Source organism: Globicephala melas, chromosome 8 (assembly GCF_963455315.2).
Source record: "Globicephala melas chromosome 8, mGloMel1.2, whole genome shotgun sequence".
NCBI classification, from domain to species: domain Eukaryota; kingdom Metazoa; phylum Chordata; class Mammalia; order Artiodactyla; family Delphinidae; genus Globicephala; species Globicephala melas.
In genome coordinates, this window is record NC_083321.1 from 23,226,779 (window position 1) to 23,251,615 (window position 24,837).

A 24,837-nucleotide genomic window follows, 5' to 3' on the forward strand; every position below is an offset into this window, starting at 1 on the left:
TTACTGAGCCCCCTGCCTCTTTGCCCCTTGAACTTTCGTTGTCATCGAGGGTCCTTTGCCTGCTCCAATTACATTGCCTATTCTCTTCTTGGGCTTGTTGCTGAGGCTTGAAATCCACCATTAGAGATTCATCTCTTTAACAGTTATTATTATAGATGCTGCCTCCATTATAATGCAAATGCATTTAAGTGGAAAAATGTACTTGTGTTATCAGGAATGAAGGAAAGGAGCAGATATTTGGTGGTACCACTATGCTCTTTTTTTTTTTTTAACATCTTTATTGGAGTATAATTGCTGTACAATGGTGTGTTAGTTTCTGCTTTATAACAAAGTGAATCAGTTATACATAAACATATGTTCCCATATCTCTTCCCTCTTGCATCTCCCTCCCTCCCTCCCTCCCTATCCCACCCCTCTAGGCGGTCACAAAGCCCCAAGCTGATCTCCCTGTGCTATGTGGCTGCTTCCCACTAGCTATCTATTTTACGTTTGGTAGCGTATATATGTCCATGCCTCTCTCTCGCTTTGTCACAGCTTACCCTTCCCCCTCCCCATCCATGCTCTTTACATCAGTTTAAAGTTAATCCTTAAAGATCACTATGGTGTGTTTAACAGATGAGGAAACTGGGCATCAAAAGGCACAGGGGAGCTTGTGTGGCCAGGTCAGGGCCCTTCACGCCACCGCACACAGCATCCTAGTTGGTACCCAGCAGATCTAACAGTGGGGAGGAGGAACAGAGGGGTCCAGAGTCAGAGACGTTGGGGAAAACAGACCGATTCGGGTCACCCCCGGTTCTACATGCTAATCAGAGAATTTTTTGTTTGACCTGGTTTTTCCCCTCTCCCAGGACTAAAACAAAACAAAACAAACAGGTTAAGTGGGGACAAATGGGATACAATCAAGGTCTCAGCCACTCTTAGAATTCAAGTCCTCCAGCCCCACCCCCCCAGGTCATTCACTGTGGGCCCTGTCTTTCTGACAGTCATGTGCTTCCAAGCCTGTTGGAGGAGAGTCACCTCATGAAACATTCAAGACCCTGTCTCCTCCTGACCTAAATGTTAGCGAATGGGCGCTCAGGTGCTCACACTTGCACCCAGAGCAGGGCGTCTCAACTCCGGGGCTGAAACGTGCTGGCAGAACAACAAGAAAATGATGATACATTTGGATTAACTCTACTGATGAAATTGCATTTGAGAAAACTCTACCCCAGGCTGCAGCTGGAAAGGGAAGAGTGATTGAAGGCTCGCCTCGAGTTCTGGGGTCTGATCTCAGATGGAAAGAGGCCCCGTGATCAAGGGAAGAAAGGCAGAGGCAGGAGCCCTGGGTCTGAGCTCTGCACCTGGTCGCTGTGGGGCTGCGGGCGAGTTACTCACTCTCTGGATTCAGCTGTGTCGTGTGTACAATGGGAACAGTAACTTACCGGCTTGAAAGCACAGTCTAGACCCCATGCCCTTGAGTGCCCTTCTAGTTTTAAGACCCAGACTAGGCTTCTGCTGGTGACGGATGTTTGTATACAATAAGCATGAACGTTCCTTTTCAGAAGCAAAGAAGAAGGGAGGGTAGAGGATCCTGGGAAAGTGTGCATAGGGGTCTGTAGCTAGGTCAGATCTGCTTTGAATTAGGAATGGTTCCACATTCTTTGTCACCAGCAAGAGGAGTTCTGGAAACACGCTCTTGGTCATGGGCGCCGTGGCTGTTGGGTGCCCATCAGCGTGTGAGTGGGGCAGGGGCATGAGTTGAGAGAGGGGGTGCAGGGATTCCCTGGTGACACGTAGTCTGTGGAGGGAGAGCAGAGACAAAGAACAGGGGGGCGTTTCTTTTCCTCCCCAGGCAAGGTTTGTAAGCTTTCAATTTGTAAGCTTTCAACTTTTCAATTTAAAACCAAACAAAGCCCGCAGTGACATTTAACGTTGCCAGAGTGTTTGCCAGCTGCTGGAGATCAGCCAGCCTCATTACTGCCCGACGAGCCCTGGACGTTTTTCAATGAACAGGCTTAGCTGCTCTGTAAATGTCATGGTGGAAACCAAGATTCTGAGCCCTGAAAAGTATCCGAGTCCTAGAACACCGGATGGGTGGGGCTGGTAAAAACAGAACCTTCCCCAGAATCTAAGAAGCCCTTTGTAACAGGAGTCCTTGGCAGGTGTTTATGAGATCTTGTGACACCCCTCTCTCCCTGAAGGATTCAGGATGGAAGGAGAACTGTGGGCCAATACCAGGAAGAGATGATAAATAACTGGGTCTGGGAAAAGGAAAGCCAAGTGGATCTATGGCCCACTTATCACATGGGACTGCTAGTGAGATTGTTCCTGGGGACATATTTGCTCATGAGGGGGTATACTTGAGGCGGCACTTATAAGGAAGCCTGAGGGCGCCTCCACCCTGCAGCGGGCACTCAGAGGCTCCCTCATTAGCCTCCCAGGATGGAATGGAGCATTGGTTCGCAAACTCGAGTGTGCACCCAAACCTCCTGGAGATTCAGGAGATCTGGGGAGGGGCCCGAGAAGTAGCTTTTCTAACAGGGTCCCAGGGGATGCTGATGATTGGTCCAGGGACCTGACTTCCAGAAGCAATGGACCAGAATTAGGGAGCAGCAGCTCCTGACTGTAGTATATGAGCATCTCTACTCTTTTTTGAGCACTGGTTGACATCATGTGCGTCCACGCAATGAAACTAGATCAAAAGGACACAGGACTCTGACAACTAATGCTCAGTGAGCGCCCCTTCATCGTCAGACATTGTTCTAAGCACTTTACACAGACTTGTTTAAAAAGTTGCAGCAAATTTTGAGGCAGCTAGTAATATTATCCCTGTTTTACAGTTGAGAAAACTGAGGCTGAGAGCCAAGAAACTTATCTCAGTTTAGTAGATATTAAAGGGCTGAACTGGAATTGAAAGTCAGACAATCCAGCTATTTCTTAGATGTTCCAGGCTTGCCCATCTGTGTTCTCGTTCTCTTATTTAAGACACACATAACTGATTTAACCCTCATTCCATGTCTGGTGGACACCAATCCCTACATCTACCCTATCTCTGAAGAGTCTAGGGGCTCATGTTTAAGCCTTTTGCTTTGATTTCCTATTTCCACTGATTTCTCCTTTTTTCTGCATCTTACCTCATCTTCTTTCTCTGTCATCCTTAGCATGACATCCTTATCCTTTTCGACTAAGTCTGTTCTTCCCCTGCTAAAGTGTCCCTGACTCAACACAGTGTAATTGCCCATCAGGGGGGTGGGGTGGAGGCGGGGCGATAGTTCCACACAGTGAAATCATGTTTTAATGCTCACAAAAGAAATACGTGCTCCTGGAAGGGAGAGGAGGGACCAAGCTCGGGAGAGTTATAAAATGAGAAAGAGAAGTCTCCCTTCACCTACGATTGAATCTTGAAAAGGAGCGGAATATGCGACTCCCTGCAAAATGCCAGTTGGCATGTGGGTTATTTTAAGCTGAAAGCAGTCAAGACCCAGCAGACTCAAGACAAGCTTTTTACCTCCCCTTAACTGCCTACAAGAATTTAGAAAGGAGGCCTATACCAGGAAGAATGCTATCACCAGAAAGAACTTTTTCACCGGAGAGACTTACCTGCGTGGCAGGGCAAACATTTTTTTACCGAATATTTGCTCTTCCTGTGAATTGTTTCCCCCCCCCCGTCCCTTTCAAGCCCCAGACCCTTATCCCCTTCCTTAGCTTAGGATGGGATATAAACCTCAACTGCCTGACTGCTTTTGAGTCTCCTATTTTTATAAGGCTCAGGTATGTACAAAATTAAATTTTCCTATATGTACAAAATTACACTTGATCTTAGCCATAAGGCCGAGAAGCGATTGTATATGTACAAAATTAAATTTTCAATATAATTATTAGACCAGCCAAAGAATCTAGAAGGGAGGAAGGGAAAATTTTTCCACCCCTATAATTTCAGGTCTTGTTTCTCTGAAGTAATCACTGCTAATACTAATTTACAGAAAGGAAAATGTTAATAATAGGCATTTATTTTCTTAAAAAAAAAATCCTTTAGTGTCCCCCACACGGGGAACCTCTCCCTACACCTGTTTAGTTCCAGTCTCTGCCTGCCTCGCTGGGCTTCCTGGCTCTCCTCCTCTGTGTCTTCCCCCAGCTTTCAAGACACCTCTCTCATTCTCCTCTGCAAGGGAATCTTGTGTCTCTCGGTGTCTCTCTCCTCCTTCTTCTAGATCTTGTCCTGCATCCTAACTTTTCACCACCAAAATATCCAACTGGATGTTCGCTAAACAAAAGACAGTTCTCCTTCTAGAGTTAATCTGCTGCTACTTCTTAAATAATGATCCATCCCCACCCTGCGTCCTTCACATACCTGCCTACCTCCTTCCCCCAGGTCCTACCCACTAGGTGCAAAAGAGGAACGTATAAGACGTGATGGAGGAGTAAGATAGGAAGTGACTTGCTCCCCTTTTCGCTTGGACTAATGATGATGATGGCGGTGAGCAGTTAAGGTTGAGCGCTGAGTTTGGGTCAGGCGCCCTGTGAAGCCTTTTATAGGCAGAGTTTGGCTGAGGACCTCTCAGAGGACAGGCGCTCCGTATGGGTTAGCCGTTGTTACCTTCTCCACATGCTTGCAGGTGGACATGACTTTCCGTGTATTACAAATGAGAAAACTGAGTGGAAAAAGCTGTTTTCCCAGCTAATCCTGCTGGAGCCAGGATTGCAATCCAGGCTTGAGTCCAAAATTCACACTCTTAACCAATGCTTCTGTGGGTCCTTCTTCCCTTCCCTAATCCCATGTGGTTTGAGCTCTCAGCTGCCCGGAACCGTGCCAGCCTTCCCAAGGTCTGGGGCCTCAGGCGACCCACCTGCCACACTGTGCACCCTGCATTCTGAGAGGCAGGCACAGTGATCTGTTTCTATGAATATTAAGCTGACTCGTATGAAATTGCCAATAGTCGGCCTTTCTGGACTCATTAAAATGGGAATTTCACGTGGTTCACTCCAATACCAGGGACCAGATGAATCTTGAGTGCCCCTGCCCCCTTGGTTCTGTTCGTCTGTGAGCAGGACTTCCAGACAATCCCACCATCTTCCTGCCAGAAGATTTAGACTGAAAGGAGAAGGAGAGAGAGCACCTTGGCAAATGTTTTTCTTCCAGGGCACCAGACCCGGCGCCGCAGCGTGAAGGGGCTTCGTCAAGCTCCCCTCTTGGTTCTGATTCCCGGTAGTCCCCAAAGAATAGCTATGTCATCTGTAGTGAATTCATTCAGTTAAAGATTCTGCCTTCACCTCTGTCCCCTTCTCAAGGTCCTGATACACCACATCCAGACCCAAGAATAACAGCAAGCCCTCTAAAATTCTTCTTACCAAGCAGCCTAAAAACTCCGGAGGTCAGCAGGGTTTCATGAACGGGTCAGGGCTGTTGGGAGAGAAAATGAAAGTATTTGCCTGTGGAGAAATTTTCCACATGTGAACCATAAATCCCCATATCCTGCTTTTGGCCAGAATCGGACTTCCCCAGAGTTGGTCAGATATTCCCCTGTGGCCTCAAAAGCAAACTGAAATTTCTGTCTTCCGTCTGCCTCTCTCTACCGTTCTGTCTCCTCGCTGTCTCAGTCAGTCTTCTTGAATAAGTTGATTCTACATAGTACGCCCTCTTCCTCATCTCTCATTCAAGTTTCTAGCGATGGAGAGCAGGCTTCTGTTGTCCCTGCCTTGTATCGAAACTACCCTTGCCAGGTCAATCATGGCCTCTTCGTTGCTGAAACCAAGAGACACTGGTTTCCCTTAACTCACCCGACCTCCAGGCAATGATGGGTATTGTCCTTCACACCTCTATTTTTGAAACACTCTTCCCCCAGGCTCTTCTAATTTCCTGCCACCTTTGCAGGCTCTTACTCCTTTGCCCAGTCCTTAAATATTGGTGTCCCTCAGGGTTCTAGACTAGATTGTCTGCTTGTCTCACGCTACTTCTCCCCAAGGATGAGCTGAACCTGCCTTGGCACCCATCCATGGCCTCTCTAGGTGTTGACTCCTAATTTCCTACCTGTAGCTCAGCTGTCTCTCCTGACCTTTAGTCCGTATTCCCAACCACTTGCGGGACATGATACCAGAATCTTTCTCACCCCAACGAGTTGTGTCCCCTACATGTGGTAGCCCTGTCCACTGGTTGTCCAAACCAGAAACTCGGGAGGAATTCTTGACTCTTTTTCTTTTTTATTCTCTATAACCAATCAGTCCTCAAGTCCTGTAATTCTGTCTCCTAAATGTCTCTCAAATTCATCTTTCTCCATATTCCCCACATCTTCACTAAGTGGATTTTGCTCTTTCAGTCTTGCCATCTTCTATAATGGAACAAGCGTGATCCTTCCCTTCCATGGCTCCTTGTCACACACGGGATAAAGTTCTAACTCCTGCACTTGACTGATAAGGCTATACATGATTTGGTCAGTCCTTACTTTCTGCCTCTCACTGTACTCACTAGTCATCCTGAACACTCCTGAGGGCACCCACCTCTTAGATTTCACACGTATTAGTTCTCTCTTCTCTCTAGCTCATTATCTCAGACCCACCCTTAACGCCTGACTCAAGACACTTCTATTCAAGCCTTTGCTGGGGCCCAAGTGTAGATAAACTGTCCTGCCTACAAAACCCAAGAACACGCAGCACTTATTCCTATTAGAATATTTATCTTACTCTAGTGGGGGATACAGACAAGTAAAGAGAGTGTGGGTCCTACCAGAAAAGAGAACAAAGAAAGGGTCTTTTCTTGCTCTTTACTGCTTGGACACCTGGCATAGCGCACACACTAAGATGCTCGTTATATACCTGTTGAATGAATCAATGAACTAACAAAGAACTCAGCAAGTATTAGAGTCCACATTCTTCTCTTGTTTCCACTTAGCCATTTTCAGGCTTATGTGCTCCTGCAATCTTTAATGAGTATTTAAGGCATTCCCATTGTGTCTCTCATTTCACTTAACCCTCGCAACTTCTTGTGAAGTTGGAATTAGCCTGATTCCCTATTTCATGCTCAGGCAAGAAGTGAGAGAGTTAGAACACTTGGGTTAGGGTTTTAGCCCTAAGTCCAGGGCCCTTTGTATGTTGATTTGGGCATCAAACATTAGTCTGCTTTGATTTCACCCCACTCTGTCTTCCATCCATTACTGTCCTGGTGACTGTTTCCATTGGCTAGAGTTCCTCTTCAAATTCAAAGAGACCTGAGCGTATGGAAGAGACATGAGCATCGTGCACATCTGGAGAGAACTCACCCAGAAATGCTGTTCCCCAAACTTGGTTCAGTGACGGCTCAGGAGAGTGGGGTTTGGTGTCAAAGAAAGCCAGGAGTTGAGGAAGGAGGAGTTTGTGAACTTGTATCACTCATTTGAGTGGAAATGGTGTTATTACGCTGGAAAAGTAATTACCCCTTGAGCATAGTATTTTGTGCTTTTGTCCCCGTGATGTGATATGAGTGATGCTTATCTCCAAAAGGGGCAGGAGACAGCACATAATGAGTATGCGCTGTGGATCAGGAACTGGCATTATCTTCCCCAAGTTTTGTAAAGTAGGTATTTTGACTGGATGAGAAAAATTCTGGTTGGGGAAGTCACCCAGGTCACACCGTTCGTATGTGGCTGAGCTAGATTCCCACCGTTCGTATGTGGCTGAGCTACATTCAGAATCGGGACTGCCTGGCTCCTGGGTGCTTTGCGTCACATGGCAGACAGTGGATCCTTTTTTTTTTAGTTTAATTTTATTTATTTATTTATTTTTATACAGCAGGTTCTTATTATCTGTTTTATACATATTAGTGTATACATGTCAATCCCAATTTCCCAATTCATCCCACCACCGCCACCCGGCCCCTGCTTTCCCCACTTGGTGTCCACGTGTTTGTTCTCTACATCTGTGTCTCTCTTTCTGCCTTGCAAACCAGTTCATCTGTACGGGGATTCTGGAGTCACATTGCCTGTGTCCAAATATGGTTCTGTGACTCTACTAGGGTGTGTGACTTTGGGAAGCCACTTATTCTCTTTGGGCCTCAGTGTTTCCATCTCTTAAATGTGGATAATAGTCCTTCTTATAGAGTTGTGGTGAGGATTAAATGAGGATATAGAGGTAATATCTATAAGGTATATTCCTATAAAAATAAAAGTTAGCTACCATCATCATCACCACCACCATTACCTTTGGTCCCTCTACTTGCCAGTAAGGCAGATTCTTCTGGGCCATGAGATAAGTGAGTATTGAAAGCATTCCTCTCCAAGACTTTAGTGCTCTTTGGAATTTAGCAATTGATCAGGGGAGTTGGGTGCATGGCTCAGAGCACAGGCCAGGAGGGATGGAAAGTATAGTTGAAAAGCAACAAAGGAGACTACAACTGCATGATGAACAAATAACTCAGCTGTTTAGTTGGGTGTGCTGCCACAGGAATTGGGCTATAAATAGGGTTAATGTTTTCAGGGTAGAGAGTAGCTTAAGCAGGCATGTTTGAATGTTCTACCTAGGAGCTGCCAAAAATATATATGAATTGACTTGATAAGATTAATAGTGATATGAAAAGTATACATCATGTAAAATTAATGTTTTGTGAGTTCTTATTAAATGTCTGGAACTGTGCTAAGCATTTTGTTCACAACAACCCTTATGTAGGGAACACTTTTATTATTTCCATTTTATGAATGAGACAACCAGGGCTCACAAATGTTAAGTATGATCAAGTTGTCCAACAGGTAAGGGGAAAAGCTGGCATTTCCTCCAGGTCAGCCTGCCTCCAGAGTCCATGCTTTTCTTCATACACATTCCTGCTCACCTCCTTATACTGGGGCTTCTTAGTGATCTTGAGTTCAAGAGCCTGATTCTGTGGATGACCTCAAGACCCAGTCTTCATTCATGTTAAGACTATCACGCTGAGGCAGATTCTCTAAAGCGGAAGGGAGGGGAAGAGCCTTCTCAGATGGAGAGATGCCCCTGAGAGTGGAAGCTGGGCTTTGATCTTTATTTTTTCATGGACAGCATCTTCCTGCTTGAAACCAGAAGGCCAGCTGGCTCCCAAGTTCCTTGCAAGAGAACCAGGCCAGACTCCTCCTAGTACAACTTCATAATTACTGTTCTCTAATGAGAAATAGATTTCATCATAGCAACTAGAATTTATTTTAGGCCTTAGTTCCAAGAACCTATTAAGGTTTCCACTTTGCCTTAAACCAATTCTAGTATCTTCCTTTATTTATTTATTTATTTTATTTTATTGTGGTACACAGGCCTCTCACTCTTGTGGCCTCTCCCGTTGCGGAGCACAGGCTCCGGATGCACAGGCTCAGTGGCCATGGCGCATGGGCCCAGCTGCTCCGTGGCATGTGGGATCTTCCTGGACCGGGGCACGAACCTGTGTCCCCTGCATCGGCAGGTGGACTCTCGACCACTGCGCCACCAGGGAAGCCCTATTTATTTATTTTAAATTGAAGACTAGCGTGCCCTGAACTAAGATGTCTCAGCAGCATTTTTACCTAAACTCCTTCTTTTTCTTTCTTTTCTTTGTGGTTTTCCTTCATCCTTCCTTTTAGAGCTTTGAGTGTCTCATAAGCCTGGTCAAAAGGACTCTTCACACTGATTTAAACTTATGGGTGAGAGACTACAACTTACTCTTATGAACTTAATTAGTTTTCCTGGTGCTGACGTTCTAAGAGGGGATGTTATCAACCATCCTATTTTTTTCAAGTCAGAACCTGAGAAACAAGATTTGAGGAAGGATTTTTCTCAACCCTTCTTGGTTCAAGAGGCCCTCTGGAAGATTTTTTTTTTTTTTTTTTAATTAACAGAGAGTGCAAGAGAAAGCATTTTGGTTTTTTTCAGGACACATAGGCACTACACATATAGGTCAGGGAGGAAATTGTGACTGGGTTTCTTACCCAACAACTGTGTCTGTGTATGTGTGTGCTAGGGACAGACTGGGGCCCAGGGGGAAGGCAGTGTTGTTTTGATCCTTACAAAAAAGATGAATTTTCTACTATGGGGGAATTCACAGGTGGTTGCACTTTCCTGTAGAATTAGTAAATAAAATAAGTGGAGGTAATCTGGAATCTTCGAAGAACAGTTTAAATCAAGAGGACTTGCTGGACACAGCTAGGAATGGCTGCAGTCTGGGAGCTAATTCTGAGATCCGGACACATTATTTCCCTCTAATTCTTCCTCCCCTCCTCCTCCTTTCTCTTTTCCTGTTGTTTATTGGGCACTTACCGTTCATTAGACATTTTGCTAAGCAATTTACATACATTGTCTCATTTAATTTTCATACGCGCTTATGAGAGGAGTATGATTGTTATCTCCAGTTGACAAACAAGGAAATCAAGGCTCCTAAAAGTAAGTCACTTGCCCCAGACCAGGCAGAGGGAAAGGTAGAGCCAGAACTCAACCCCAGGTCTCTCCGTTCTAGACCTTTGACCTCTCAACCATCACATCGTACTGCTTCCTCACTAAACGTGTCCTGTTCTTTGTCCCCAGGGACAGGATGAGAACATCCGTCAATGTTGTGGGAGACTCTTTTGGGGCTGGGATTGTCTATCACCTCTCCAAGTCTGAGCTGGACACCATTGACTCCCAGCACCGAGTGCATGAAGATATTGAAATGACCAAGACTCAGTCCATTTATGATGACATGAAGAACCACAGGGAAAACAACTCCAACCAATGTGTCTATGCTGCACACAACTCTGTCATAGTAGATGAGTGCAAGGTACCGTTCCCATTCCTGGATATCGAGACCTGTATATAGCAGTGCATGCTCAATTTCTTAAAGCAAACACAAAGCCCTGCATGTATTATTGTCACATTTATTTTTCTAAAGAATCATGTAACTCAAGTGTCTCTGAGTCCCAGATCATCTAACTCTGTGTCTAACGTGGCAGGAAATCCACAAGTCTAACGGTGAAAGAGCCAATCGGTTGCTTGTTTTATCCATGTGATATAAAACAATCATTTTGACTCCCCCGTCCACCCACTTCACAAATTCAATCAGTTTTCTTTGAATATTACGCTCAAGAATTTGTGGTTTCTAGGGCCTTGCTGGCTTTCAAATATTCTGTTCAAGTGAAACATCAAGAGAAATACCCAGAATCATTTGATTTACATAGCACAAGTATTCCTTCTTGCTGTATATCATGTGTGGGTCAAAAGTGTACCCACATAACTTTGTGCAGCTCTCTTTCTCTTCATTATTTTTGTGGGAAGGTGAGTTTTCACCTGGCAATCACTTTGCCCCAAGAATGGGGAAGCAATTTCAAGTAAAGAATAACTCTCCTTCAGGACAGTTATCCGTAGATGGCTTTAAAAAAACACTATATGTCACATACTGCCTGGCAGCACCATTCTTCCTGAAGCATGGATGTTCCGGACTCTTTTCCAAGCTGTTGGATGCTAAGTCTTCAAGCTTGATGGGCTCTGTCCAGCCTTCATTGTAACTAACTTGATATTGTCAAAGTGTCATGACCAGAGTGAAGCAAACTTGGAGAAACCCTGGCAGGTGAGCAGTGTCAACTCTTAAGGGTTGTAAGTGGCAACTGAGGCCAATCTGAACCGAACACAGATTTCTGATACCTTTTTGACTCCTGTTGATGGATCTCATTTAATAGTTAATTTCTCCCTATGTTATTTCTGGGTCATTCCAACTATATGCCATGGCTTCTGCCAGACGACGAAGGATGACACAGAAGCAACCCCCTCTACTGGACTGTATCATAGGTGCAGCCACCATCTTTGGTTCATCCCCTCTGTATAAGCTACATGTGTGGGTAAACCAGGGCTCTGATGCAAATTAGGGAGGGACCCCGCCCAACAAGAGGCAATTGCATAAATTAAGTGGCTCAGTGAAAACAATTAAAATTGTTAGAAATTCAGACGCACCTAAATGGTATACGCCATTCTCCTGGAAAGTTCGTGTTTTCCACATCTCGATGATTGTGCTGGCTTATTCTCCATCGAAATGTTAGTTTTGGTAAACAAGGGTCAACATTCCATGGAATGGCTTTATGCTCTATTATATTTAACCAGTATTCATCGTGTGCCTTGTGGGGTTTAATTGAGCACCCCCATCTTATTCCTATGACCTCCTATATTTTGATTATTAGTCAAGTTTTATTGAGTGCCCATAATCGGCAAAGCCCTGAGTTAGGCACTGGAGGACAGCAAAATGAATGTGCAGTTGTATAGTGGAGATAACAGCTTGATCGCAATTACTTCCCTATGAGGAAAAATAGTAGTAGGAAACAAACTAAAATCACCACATATATTCTTTAACTTTGCAGTTATATATGAGAAGAGTCCTCGTGGTTAACTGCCTTTGGTGCGGCCCTTTTGGAGCGTCTCAGGAGAGGCTTCTTAACGATATTGTGTAGGACAAGTTTTGAGGAAAGTGTATAGGCATGGAGATGTCTTCAGATTTCAGACTTCCTGCACCTTTTTTTTCCCTTAAAGCATATCAAGCACATCAGGACAAATGTGCTTCGTTTATTTTAGCAAACAGTTCAGTCCCTAAAGGGAAATGTTGGTCAGCTGTCTCTATCACTGTGAAGTAAGCCCATGAGAGAGACGGTGTCCCTGTTTATCACTGCTGTGCCCTAAAGCAGGGCCAGGCATGCAGTAGGCTGTTCAGATATATTTATTGAGTGTATACGTTTAGCATCTCGACCCCATGCTTTAATTCAGATAACCTTTTTTGCTGGACAGTTTGATAGAGATAGTGGCTCAGTCTTTCTAGGTAATCGACCACCAAACCAACCACCTGCAAACTCGGTGAATTAGTGTTTAGATGGTCAAATGGTGAAACTGAGCAGATCATGGAAATGATGAAACGGCCATATTGGTTTAGTAACTCTTTGGCGGTTTGCAGTTTTTAGTGAAGTGATGGGTTCAGCTCAGTGAAGATTGTGAGGCGAGGTCAGTCGACCCTTCTCGCTCTAGACCAGTTAACTGAGTTGACACCTATATGCAAAGGAGGCAGTCAGAGCTGTGGAGATGAATTTGAAGGCTTTCCCAGAATATCTGAGTCCCATCTACTCCTGCCTTTGAACCTCCTTCTGGTCCATTCTCAGTCTCACTGTTTTAAAAGCTGAGTTGGGAGACATCACTGCTTACTGCCAGTTCTTCCCTTTTGGCTCTTCCGTTACCCAGGTGTTGGGACGGAGCCGGGTGGAATAGACTGGGGGAGCGGAGTCCCTGCTTCCTTTAATCCAGCCAGAAAAAGGAAATGCCAAAAAAGCTGCAGTCCCAGCTACTTCAGAGACACAGGTCTCGGTATTTGAAAACAACAGCCTCCCTGCCCCTGCCACCTGAGCTCTGTCTGGTTTTCCAAAGGCACCATGATTCATAATGTTGCACAGCTATTGATCTGGTTCATCACTGAAAGCCAAATAGGTACATTCAAGGTCATGGTGAACAGGCAGCTTGCTCCAGGCAGATAGTTTGTCCCTGGCTGTCTTTCCTGACAGTTCACTGAAGGGGAAACAAGTTTGCTGCCGCTCTGGTCACAACTTTAACCATTCTAAGCATTGTTCTGTCATGTTGGTCTCTCTATTTTCAAACTCTTGCCTTGTAACCGTAGTTTGAAGTTATGCAATGTTTTTAATTTTAATCAGAAGAACTGCATGGGATGCTTTCATTTGCTTGTTGCATGGTCTTTTAAAAAAAAACAAGGCGGGGGCCTCATGGGGACCGGAGGAATGAGTAGTTTTTCTTTTCATTTGCTTGCTTCGTGAAAGGTTTTCTGTGCCTAGCATGTTGTGTGCGTTCATAATGCATGCCTCTCACTTCCATTTGGGTAAGAAGGAAGGCCAGATTTCTTTCAAACATTGCTGCGTTTGTCATGTCTCCATATTCCTAATGCTTCCATAAATCCAGTCTCTCCATTATGTGGAATATCAGTCGTGGGTTTAAGTTTGCACATGACGTTGAGGACAGACAGATGGAAGGTAAGCTAGGAAAACGACTTAGATGTGGAGGGGAAAACTTCCCACTCTGTGTAAGGGTTCAGTTCGCTGAGAGCCAGGGAAGCATAATACTGACAGTTTGGAGATTATAGTTGATTAATAAATGTCTGCAATGACATAATTTAGAGATACTGATTTCAGCCTTTTAATTCCCTCCTTTCCTTTTTAATTTTTAAAGCCTGGATAGTTTATATGGTAGAGCCAGACCATCGTGATTTGAAAATTGGACGTGTATAAACTCCACCTGGCCTCGTTGCAACTGAACCTTTCACGTGCATGAGTAGAGCTAGCTGCCTAGTTCTGGATTTTTTTTTCTCTGTGGTTGTTTGGAGTAGCACAAGGGCACTGTGTTTTCAGGACTGCATTGTTGTGTGGGGGGTCTATGGGTAATGAGACACCCTCATAACCCTAAAATCATAGTAGAAGTTATTTATCCCCCAACCTGCAAAGTATCTCTAGTCACTCAATACCCCCCAAGGCAAATATGTATTTTTTTTTTAATGTTCGCAAATCAGTGTTGAAAACTAAGACCAGTTCAAAATCGATTTGGAAGGAACAACGTTTAAAATTAATATTTAAGTCGTGTAGTAGAACCTGGGTCTGGTGGTCCTCCACGTAACCCCCCAGGTGGTTTTCTGGTTCGTGGCCCGTAAGCTGGATATTGATGATAATTATTTTCAGGTAACTCTGGCAGCCAGCGGAAAGTCAGCCGACTGCAGTGTTGAAGAAGAACCTTGGAAACGTGAAAAATAAGGATATGACTGTCAGCAAATTCTTGAATAAACTCCCCAGCGTATCTTATGGTAAAAGAGGATATAAACAAGCTTTCTTTAAAAAGAAAAAAAAATATTTCTATGTTTACTTAATCTGTTAGCTGAGGCTTAGAGGATCTGTTGTGAGTCAGTGTTAGGCACGGTGCTGTGTCTTTGCCAAATAATGCTTGGTAACCATCTAATTTTCTCACTTGTATTATTGTTTGAATGGATGCCGCTGGAGGAATCAGTTTGAATTGAAGACGCGTTCTTGCCAGCTTCCCTTTTCTCTCAAGATGCAGAACCGTGGATGGTCTTTTCCCAGGGGACACGACTAAAGCCGTGTGGCACATTCCAGGGATTTGGATTCATGAGCAGACAGTCAGTGTGTTACTCCTTCCAATGTTCTCCATGCTTCACCTTGTAACACACAAGAGATTCTGTTAGAAGCCTTCGGAAGTAAATCCCCTTAAATGTCTTGTAGCGTATGTCCTTGTGTTGATTAAAACAAAGTACCCATCCTAAGGTACAATTTCTCTTCCGTATACGCTTTAAGTTAAATGGCTAAATGTTTCAAAGAGAGTCATAGTGGGAGCCATATCTTAAAGGTAGCCGGTTACGGAACCCACTGAGTCTCTACTCTACCCCATCTAGTTTATGGGAATAATTGTTGAATTTCAAAGTAGGTTTCATCATTTGCTCTAAATTTGATAAGGGATTAGGATGTAATTTACATATAACTTCTGTATATATTGACAAAAGTAAGAGAGCACAGTCAGCATAAATTTTAACCAGATTCAAAGATTCCAATTTGTGTTTCATTTGCATCACCTGGCATAGTGACATCAAGTGAGATTACTTGATCTAGGCTTCAGTGTCTTTGTTTCGTTCATACAATTCTTATTTGGGTCTCTACCAAAAAAAGACGTTCTTAATCCCCAACTTATTTCAGTCATGTTCTCATCAGACTAGAAGGCTTAATCATTCTACTCTCCTCACAGATGGAGGGTAGTCGGGTTGGCTGTGCCTCTTTTAATACTAATCTCATGATAAAAACAAAACCAAAACACTGTTAGTTATCTAATATGCAGAAAGCTTTTTGTTATATTATATCACAGCACCTAAAACCAGTTACAGGACACAGTTGGAAGCAGAGCCCATCTTTTCCCCCAGTCTTCTCTGTGGAAACGAACAGAAAACAAACATAGGTGCAAAATCCTATAAAGGTGACATTCTTATGGCAAAGTCAAGGTAGCCTTGAACCATGAAGTAGGAACAAAGGATGGCTCAACAGGACTTCACAGATGGAATCTTCTCAAGGCTGTGGAAGTTTGAGGGAATACATAATATAATTGGAATAGCCCAGTCGGTGCCTTGCATGCTGTAGGCACCTCCAAGCTACATTTTTCAACATTTTCTGTTGAATAACCCACAGTATTTTCCTAAGGTTGCTGGCTTTAGGAGTTCGCTGAGGACTTGAGCATGAATCATTGAGAAATAAGCACATTTGACGTGTGTAGAACCTTGGTCCAATGTGAGGGTAAGGTGTTTATCTGCTGCCAGCAGATGGGTGCTGAGATATTCAGGAAGAGTCATAGAGTCCAGATTTTCTTAGGAGAGGGTGTTTATGGACATACATGCCCTTTATTACCCTCTCCTTGTGACTTTTCTCTTCCAAATCAGATACCTTTGGAACACACAAGAGACATGAGATTCTAGTAGTTCTGTCTCTTAAGCTCTAGTGTTTTTTTTGGGGGGGGGGAGATAAGAATCAGTGTTGAGCAGTATTAAGTAGTTTTTGCTTTTTTTTTTTATAAATACATTTGTCTTCATTTTCATTAGACGGACAGTTAAGAGGGTGGCCAAGGGCATGCTGAAATGTAGTGGAAAATGCACCCTTTACAGCAGATGTTGTGGGTCAAAGGGACAGTTCCTGGGTTTAACTGTGAAGCTGTTAAGGATCATCGTTAAGTGGTGCTCCCAAGAGCTTTTTTATGGTGAGGAGAAGGATTTAGGCAGGCATCTAGGAGCTTGTGGTTTTGCTGTTTAACACCAGCTTAGCGCTTTTACCTACTGGCATGTTACTCAAAGGAGTGGTCTCAGGATCGTCTTCCGAAGACTCTGCCTAAAAGTCTTCCCTGTTTGTTTGTCTTCAGCTTTTTTCTAGTTATCGAGTTAACCTACAAATATATAAGGGGACAGCACGTTCAGAAGAAACTAGGTGCACAGCTTAGCAAAGCAGGTTTTTCAGGTTTGAAACTATGCAATAAGTTTCATGAGAATATACTTAGGAAATCAGTTCATCTGGAAGTTCAACAAATCAGTAAAAATAAGCAATGTCTCAAGTTCAGGACTAGCCTGAAAACCCAGGATGTATGTAGAGCTGACGTGTGACTGTGTCCTCTGTTTTTTTTAGGCCTCATTCATTCTTCTCATGCCATACACACTGGGGTTCTCCTTGCCCAGCATATGTGCCATAAACAGAACAAGTAGATCCAGAATATACCTCTAACATCCATTTTCTAAACAGGATATTATAGCCTGTCCGTTATATGCATAGATTTATTTTAATAGGTCCAACACAAATGTGAACGCTTGTAACAGTCCATTAATGTTTGACCATGCATAAATGTTATACTTGTATACAGACATGGCAGGCCAGATACATACACTGCATCCCTTAGGTTCTGTTAAGTCAGGGCTTTGGCAACACCGTTTTTTATGAACTCATTCACTATTTTTAGGAATCAGAATTGTCAGGAGAAAACCAACGAGGTAGACTTTTATTCTCTCCTTTCTCATTTATGTCCTTTGGGAAACCCAAGTGGAGTCATCATTTGATTACCTACTACAATTCAATGAATCAAGTCCTATCAGTGAAAAGAATCACACTCAAGGCAAAGCTTTACCTTAGATCTTTGAGGATGTGCCTCCCATGCAGAGAGCATCAGACAATCAAGGCAATCATCTAAATCACGCAGATCTTCAATATAAAACTTCAGATGATGAGTTTTGAGCCAGGTAGCTGTCAGGTTTGATTCTTCACTTCCTATTGTGTGTGGAAACACACCCTAGAGCCTCATTGCCTGCAGAAGTGGCCATGTTCCAAAAAATATAAATATTTACTTCTCTTTAACTACTCATCAGCTTTGGATGTTCAGGAAAGTCTAAAGAAAGGTTGCCAAAATGCCTAGCTTTTGGATTTGAACTGGTGGAAGCTGAGAAAGGCTTAGGGTAAATTCAGATTATGGGGAGATGTACTCCTGGTAGGTAAGGTCAGGAATCCCAACGACCAGTTGAATTGAGGGTCTCAGGTCATTTCCACTCGTGCACAGAGAAATATGTCATTTGCAAGTTTATATCTAGTCAAGAAGCCCCTTTGGAGTTGGATAACTCACCTACTGGATCCCGAAAAGGAAACCCAAGCCTGCCATGCTTTTGCAAATACCACACTTCCCTTTGTTCCCAATAGCAAAAGTTACGGTACAATATTTCACTTTTGTCTGAATCAAGGGTTCTGTCTGTGCTATATTTTCCATGCAAAGAAGGTCAGAGGATTAAGGCAATCATGTAGCTAATACAGATCTCCATGATCTGAACCAAGTAGCTATTAGAAGTATGGCAATGAATCCAAATAGGTACCCACACGCTCAGAGAGAATTCTCCATAGTTCAGACTCTTGATAAACAAGCCTCAGCACCTCTTGCCTGGTGTGATGACTAAATGCTGAGCAGTTACACCCAGTGGAGGTGGCTCTTCCCACTTCGCTGCTCTTCAGTGCTTGGGGCCATACAATCGTGTGGGTTGCTGGTTTGGCCTTGCTTATTCTCCAAATAAATTCACTCCAAGCCAAGAAAAAGGAACAAATGGGATTTTCCAATTATTGTAATACTTGCTCTTTAAATAAGATATGACCGTCTAGGAGCCTAAAAAGATTAAGTTTAAAAACAAAAGGCTTGAAGGAATTCTGAAGTGAGAGTTTTGTAAATCTAGTTGTCAGAGAAGATAAATGGTCTCAGTATCTGGTAATTTCTGGCTAAAACCGAGAAGGACCGCTGAGTGCCAAGCCAGGGACGTTGCCTTGTAGACAGATTTGTCTCCTTGGATGGAGTGAGTTCAAAGCTGTCCAGGCATCAGTTGCTTATGATTTTTCTGAAAAGAAAACCCAATTTCCACTCTTCCTTCTCCTCCCTTCTTATTCCAACCATCATTATTGCTGCTTAAGAGACAGTTTAATAAATGACCATCCAAGTTAGCGCGAGGGTCGGTTTTAGAATAGATGACAGGGAATCTTAACTGAGTAGTGTCTTATTTCACCGCACAGCACAGCTAATTCAGGGAATGACATAGAGGTGAGGAGAAATAATGCAGTTGGGTGGAGAAACTTTTGACTTAGACTCTGCCCATTTTTATTCATATAACTTACACAAGTCACTTTACACACAAGCTCCACTGCAGAAAAAAAAAGAGTGAAGTGCTGGATTAAATGATTAAAACCCCCATCCAGCCCTATGAAACCACCATATAATGATCTCTACTTTAATTTCTTCTTTCATAAGAGGCTTACTGCTATAACACATTAGCTATTTATATTGTAGGTCAGAGGGGCCCACAACAATGAATAATCAATTTGGATTTTTCTCATCCCCTTTGGGGGAAATTAGATTCAAGCCTCTCTCTTCATCTGAAGTTTTACAACAAGCTTGGAAGATGGCCACGTTCATCCACAGTTTGGTATTTGGGGATACAAACAAACCTCCTTTTATAAAACTGGCCTTTGCCTAAGGCACTGTCCTAATAGAAGTAGCCATTCAGCTCAGGGAAGAATGCTGCCAGAGTCATCATGAGGGGCCAGGGTGAGCCTATGGCCTCCCTCAAGGTCTTGCATCATTCCTCTTGTGGCAACAGGGCCCACCCCGAATACCCTAAACACACAGTTTCCTCCAAACAGTCCTAATTGCCGACCCAGTATGGGAATTTGGGAGCATCTGGCAAATCAACTTGAACACTCATGAGACTGGTGGAAGACTTACACAAAAACAGCGACTGTCTGTAAATATTCCCTTTCCACTGGTACGCAGACACGTACATCCATGCACAGGGTGGGCCCGGGCCAACTCCTTTCTCTGGAGAGGTATGCAGAGATACTTGGTTGAGTTCATTTTCAAATTTTCCTCTTGGTTTGCTATTACTGTGGGCATCACATCACAGGTGGAGAAGGTCTGTCTTACAAGAATAGACTTGTATTGGTGATCATTGCCTTTTTCAATGCCCAGAGTTTCTAGGCTGGATCAAATGCGTGGTCTGTCTGCAAGGTGCATGCGACTGGCCGTGGCCTTTGAACAATCTCTTGCACGTTCTGGTACTGCTGCAGTGGGCCACGTTTGCATCCTTGCTCTTTGTCCAAACTTCTGCTAAATACGCAATACATTTGGTATTATTGTTTCGTGAGCACCTTTATTGCCAGAGAAGACTTCAGCTCTGTAGATGTGGAGCAGAGGGATGTAAAGCTAGTACTAAAAGGATCGAGTTAGTGTTTGTTTGTTCGTTTAAACTTTTAGTGCGGAAGACCTGACACTAGAGCATCAAGAAAAAGATATTTCTTAACGGATCCATATAAGAATGTATGGAAAAGTAAGAGAAGCCCTCAAGTTCTTCTTTCATTCACTCTAAATAATATCCTGAGTAATTACTGATCAGCTTTTTTTTCCCTTTATTTTTCCATGTCCAGCTTTGCCTTACCTTCTTACTTCTGGTGCAAATATCCATTTTGATATTTTTTGAATATCAAAATATTCAAAAAATATTGAAGTCCTTCTGATTATTATACAGGGCCCTTTTGTGCTGAGGATAAAACCTGCTACTGGAACAGATCCCTCTACCTTGCAGTCAGCAGTTGACCTAGAGCCTGGGTAGCAACAGGTCTCCAGTTCCTCCGGAGACACCTCCCATCCCTGGGTGAGTGTTGGAACATAACAGCTGACTGTGACCGTTGTCATCATTCCCTGTGGGGATGGGGATGATGCAGCAGGAGACTCGCTCCTTCTGGGGCTCCGTTTCTTCTCATGGCAACCATTTAGCTGCCTAGAAACAGCCTGCTGCCTTCGGTAGGAAAGAGATGCACACACTAGCCAAGGAAGTTAGTCTAGCATATCTCTGAGTTTTCGCCTCCATGGAGCAAATTCTCTGAAGTGTATGATCAGAACGCTGGCACTGTGGTTGCTCACTTCTCCAGGAGAGTTATTCTCCTTACTAGGAACTCATCCTTTGGCATCCAGATCTTTCCATAAATGACCTTCACTCCTTCCCTTCCTCCTTCCCCTGGGAAACCTCAGCATTGCATTTCCATGTTGCACAAGACAGATCAGGTTATCTGGTCACTACAGAGATTTGTATATAAAAAACTACTTTTGTGAGGATTTTTGTATATCGTTTTTCTATTTGTTTTCTATGGCTTGAGGAGAGAGCTGGCAAACTGTGAATCTAATTTGGTCTTGCTGCCCACGGATATATTTTGGCTTCCTGGTAAAAATCTAGGTTACCAGGGACAACATATTGCCTCTGATCAGTATTGCATCTACCCCCAACTTCCTCCAGTCCAACCTTACATTCTTTTTTAAACAAATCCGTGGGCTTCTTTGCTATTATTTATAAAGAGCATGAGAAAACGTATTTAGAGTCCTGGATATTATATGGTTAATATTGATTTAGCCTTTAATGATGTTATAGGTTTGTATCTATTCTTCATAAACCATAAAGAACTCAGTGTAGACTGAATTGATCTATTTAGTATCTGTAATTTTGCAGACAGATATCTTCTTATGGTATTTTCTATATAACCACATACGTAGAATTACAACTAATTAGAGCACAAGACGTTTCTACAGCAATTTAGAGCTGTCAGTTGTTTCCTGAGCATACAGCCACATTTGAAAAATTTAAGAACCCAGTCCTTTGCGATGCAATGAACAAAATGACCATTAAGAGCAAGGAGTCACTTCAATCCCTTAGCTGGTTAGGATATGCATTTAAACGATTAGTCTTTTGAACTCAAGGAATGGTGCTGACTCCTTATTATTTTTTTTTTAAATTAATTCATTTATTTATTTTTGGCTGCGTTGGGTCTTCATTGCTGGGCTTTCTCTAGTTGCCGTGAGCGGGGGCTACTCTTTGTCGCGGTGTGCGGGCTTCTCATTGTGGTGGCTTCTTTTGTTGTGGAGCGCTGGCTCTAGGCGCACAGGCTTCAGTAGTTGTGGCATGCGGGCTTCAGTAGTTGTGGCTCGCGGGCTCTAGAGCGCAGGCTCAGTAGTTGTGGCGCACGGGTTTAGTTGCTCTGTGGCATGTGGGATCTTCCCAGACCAGGGATCGAACCCGTGTCCCCTGCATTGGCAGGCGGATTCTTAACCACTGCACCACCAGGGAAGTCCCCTGACTCCTTATTGTTGACACCAGGTCTTGTTTTTCTAGCTAAGCATTCTAATTTTGCTTTTCTCCAAGAAAATGAGAAATAAGGTGATAATAGTTGGATCATTTCTATGTCAGAACCTCCCATGCCTTCCTAATAATTTACGTGAAAATTGGCTTAGGAAAACTTTGAATAGAGAGATTGAGGGTGAGTGCAAGGAAGCAAATCAGGACAGATTTGTCGCAGTTCGTTCTTGCCAAGCAAATTGGTAGTAAATGTCACATTGTTATGTGAATTAAGCACATATTTTTAAGAAAAAAAAATACTGGTACCAGCTCTGAAGCAATACTCCATCACTGGGGCTTAGAGTCACATTGAAATTGTTTAGAAGCAGCCCAGGTAGATCCTGTCCTCAGGTGAGTAACAATCTATGTAAATTTCCCCAAAAGGCAAATCAATAACTACTGCAAAGACAAGGGGGGGTCTTCCTTCCACCAAACACGCTTTCTGATATGGTTGTAGGGCTAGTATTTTTGCTATGTTTTAGGAAAATAGTTACATAGAAAGTGTACCGGTGTGTATTTGAACCCACTCCTCATTAAGCAAACAGATTAGATGTGCCCTCAACTGGCAACGACTGTATCTGTGATTTTCAAGTACAGATAGCTGTCAAGCATGAAGTTCTTGTGTGTACACAGTAACACTTGGTTCACGCATGAAGAACAGTGCCTATGCACTTCGTGTAGCTATAATGTAGGTATCTATGTGTAATTTCAGTGAAATGGTATATAGATGTATTGTAATTTAATTTAAATGTTATTTTTGGCCATTCATCTAAGTGCAGTAGACATGTTGATTGTTGTTTTGAAAACCCAATTTTCCTTCCTAGATAACTAGTAGTGAATAATTTTTCCTCTTTCTTAAAGTGACTTGGGAATGTATATCAGTGAAGAACTTATCTATGAATCCTTTGTACCGATGATTGTTTGAAAGTCTGTGTGTGTCTAGTATCTTTGTAATTGTGCAATTCGGGGCAAAGGAGGGTTGGGTATGTGTCATGATTCTTAGTGAAAGGGCATCTGAAGTCTATGTAGTGCCCAATGAGTGCAACTGTGGAACTTTTGATTATCTAGGCTTAGGTAGATTTAGAATGAGGACATTTATCTGCAGCCCTCCTTCACTTGACGGATTGGGCTCACAGAGACAAAAGGCTCGTCTCCTTCTCAGCATGAGCATGTTAGCATTATATCCTTAGGAAAAGGTCTGTCTCTTTGGTTGCCAAATACTGACCATGATGCTCATGACTTAAAGGTTCTGAAGAGCCTCGTCCTCCTTGGTTTCTTGAGTCACGGTGTAGGAAAGACATTCACTGACTAACTGCCGTGTAGGCAAAACCCCACAAAAGCACACTTCTGGTAGTAAATTGCACAGTTGTCTCTAGAAAGATAAGAGAAGCACAAGGATGGTCAGTGTACAGCTTTGGGGTTGCAAAAGAAAAAAAAACAACTGGTGAAGCACAGATCCCACATATGTGAAGGGAGTAGGACCTCTACCTAGTAGGCTTTGTGTGTGTGTTTCAAGCAGTGGAAGAGGAGGTTCAATGCAATTACATACCTTCCCTCCAAAACACACATCCTGTCTAATTATCACTAAATGGAATGCTGTGGGGTCTATAGTTCCTGTAACCCCTTTTTCCTCTGTAAGGACAGAGAAGGATGGCCATGTGCAGCTGGGAACACTGAGTGCCCCTCTCTTTTCACAAGAGGAGTGAAGCTTAAGAGATCCTCTGAGGGCACAGAGCACGTTAATTTTCAGTGTCTTCTCCAATGATTGGAGTGAAGGAATGTAAATGGGAACAGGCACATTTTTTTTTTCCTGAAAATGTGGCTTCTTCAACTCCCGTCAAATTCAGGATGAAACCTTACCGAAAGAAAGCTAACCTTTAGGCTGGATTCCCTTTGAAGATTCTTTTTGTGTCCAGAATGAAAGATAAGAATAATTGTTTCCCTCACGTAGCACATAGTGTTTGAAGACTAATGAATGAAAAAAGATAAAAACTTCAACTAATTTTGGGGGCGTTTCTTACCTATGGTACTAGGAAATGCCTTGCTGGCAAAGCACGTTTTGGGTAGTTGAAGTATTTTGTTCTCACCTTTAGCTTTTAAGCTTTCTTACCATGTGGACTGATTACTGTAACATTACATGTGTACAATAACTGCATATTCTTTATATACAGGAAATAATCTGTAAATCCAATATTTCACTAAGTGTTTTAACTTTTATGTATATATCTCTCATCAATAAATGTGGATTCCAATTTCTCTTGGTTGTTGCCTCTCCTTCAACTCCAATTTTAAACTAGTGTTGGTTACATGGTGTCGCCAGTGCTCCTTTTGGAGAAGTTTGTGGATCAAAACCTACAGTGTCTAAATGAATATTTTCTAGGAAGCCTAAATATATGGTGGAATCACATCTTATGCTACAAAGTTATGAGTTGGGGCTTCCCTGGTGGCGCAGTGGTTGAGAGTCCGCCTGCCGATGCAGGGGACACGGGTCCGGGAAGATTCCCACATGCCGCGGAGCGGCTGGGCCCGTGAGCCATGGCCGCTGAGCCTGCGTGTCCGGAGCCTGTGCTCTGCGACGGGAGAGGCCACGACAGTGAGAGGCCCGCGTACCACAAAAAAAAAAAAAAAAGTTATGAGTTCGATAAAAATGGTGTATAATCAAAATTATCCTTGTG

The 24,837-nt window shown here is 43.3% G+C and overlaps 1 protein-coding gene across 3 annotated transcripts in view; it reads left to right on the top strand.

The window, feature by feature from the left end:
• SLC1A2 (solute carrier family 1 member 2) overlaps positions 1–24,418 on the top strand; it is a 149,871-nt gene extending 125,453 nt beyond the window's left edge. For all 3 annotated transcript variants that reach the window (XM_030864709.2, XM_060303361.1, XM_060303362.1), the window contains exons 10-11: positions 10,462–10,693; positions 14,622–24,418. In XM_030864709.2, the coding sequence (XP_030720569.1) occupies positions 10,462–10,693; positions 14,622–14,693 (304 nt within the window). In that variant the 3' untranslated portion in view covers positions 14,694–24,418. The remainder of the gene's footprint in view (positions 1–10,461; positions 10,694–14,621) is intronic.
• The last annotated feature ends 419 nt before the right edge of the window (positions 24,419–24,837 follow it).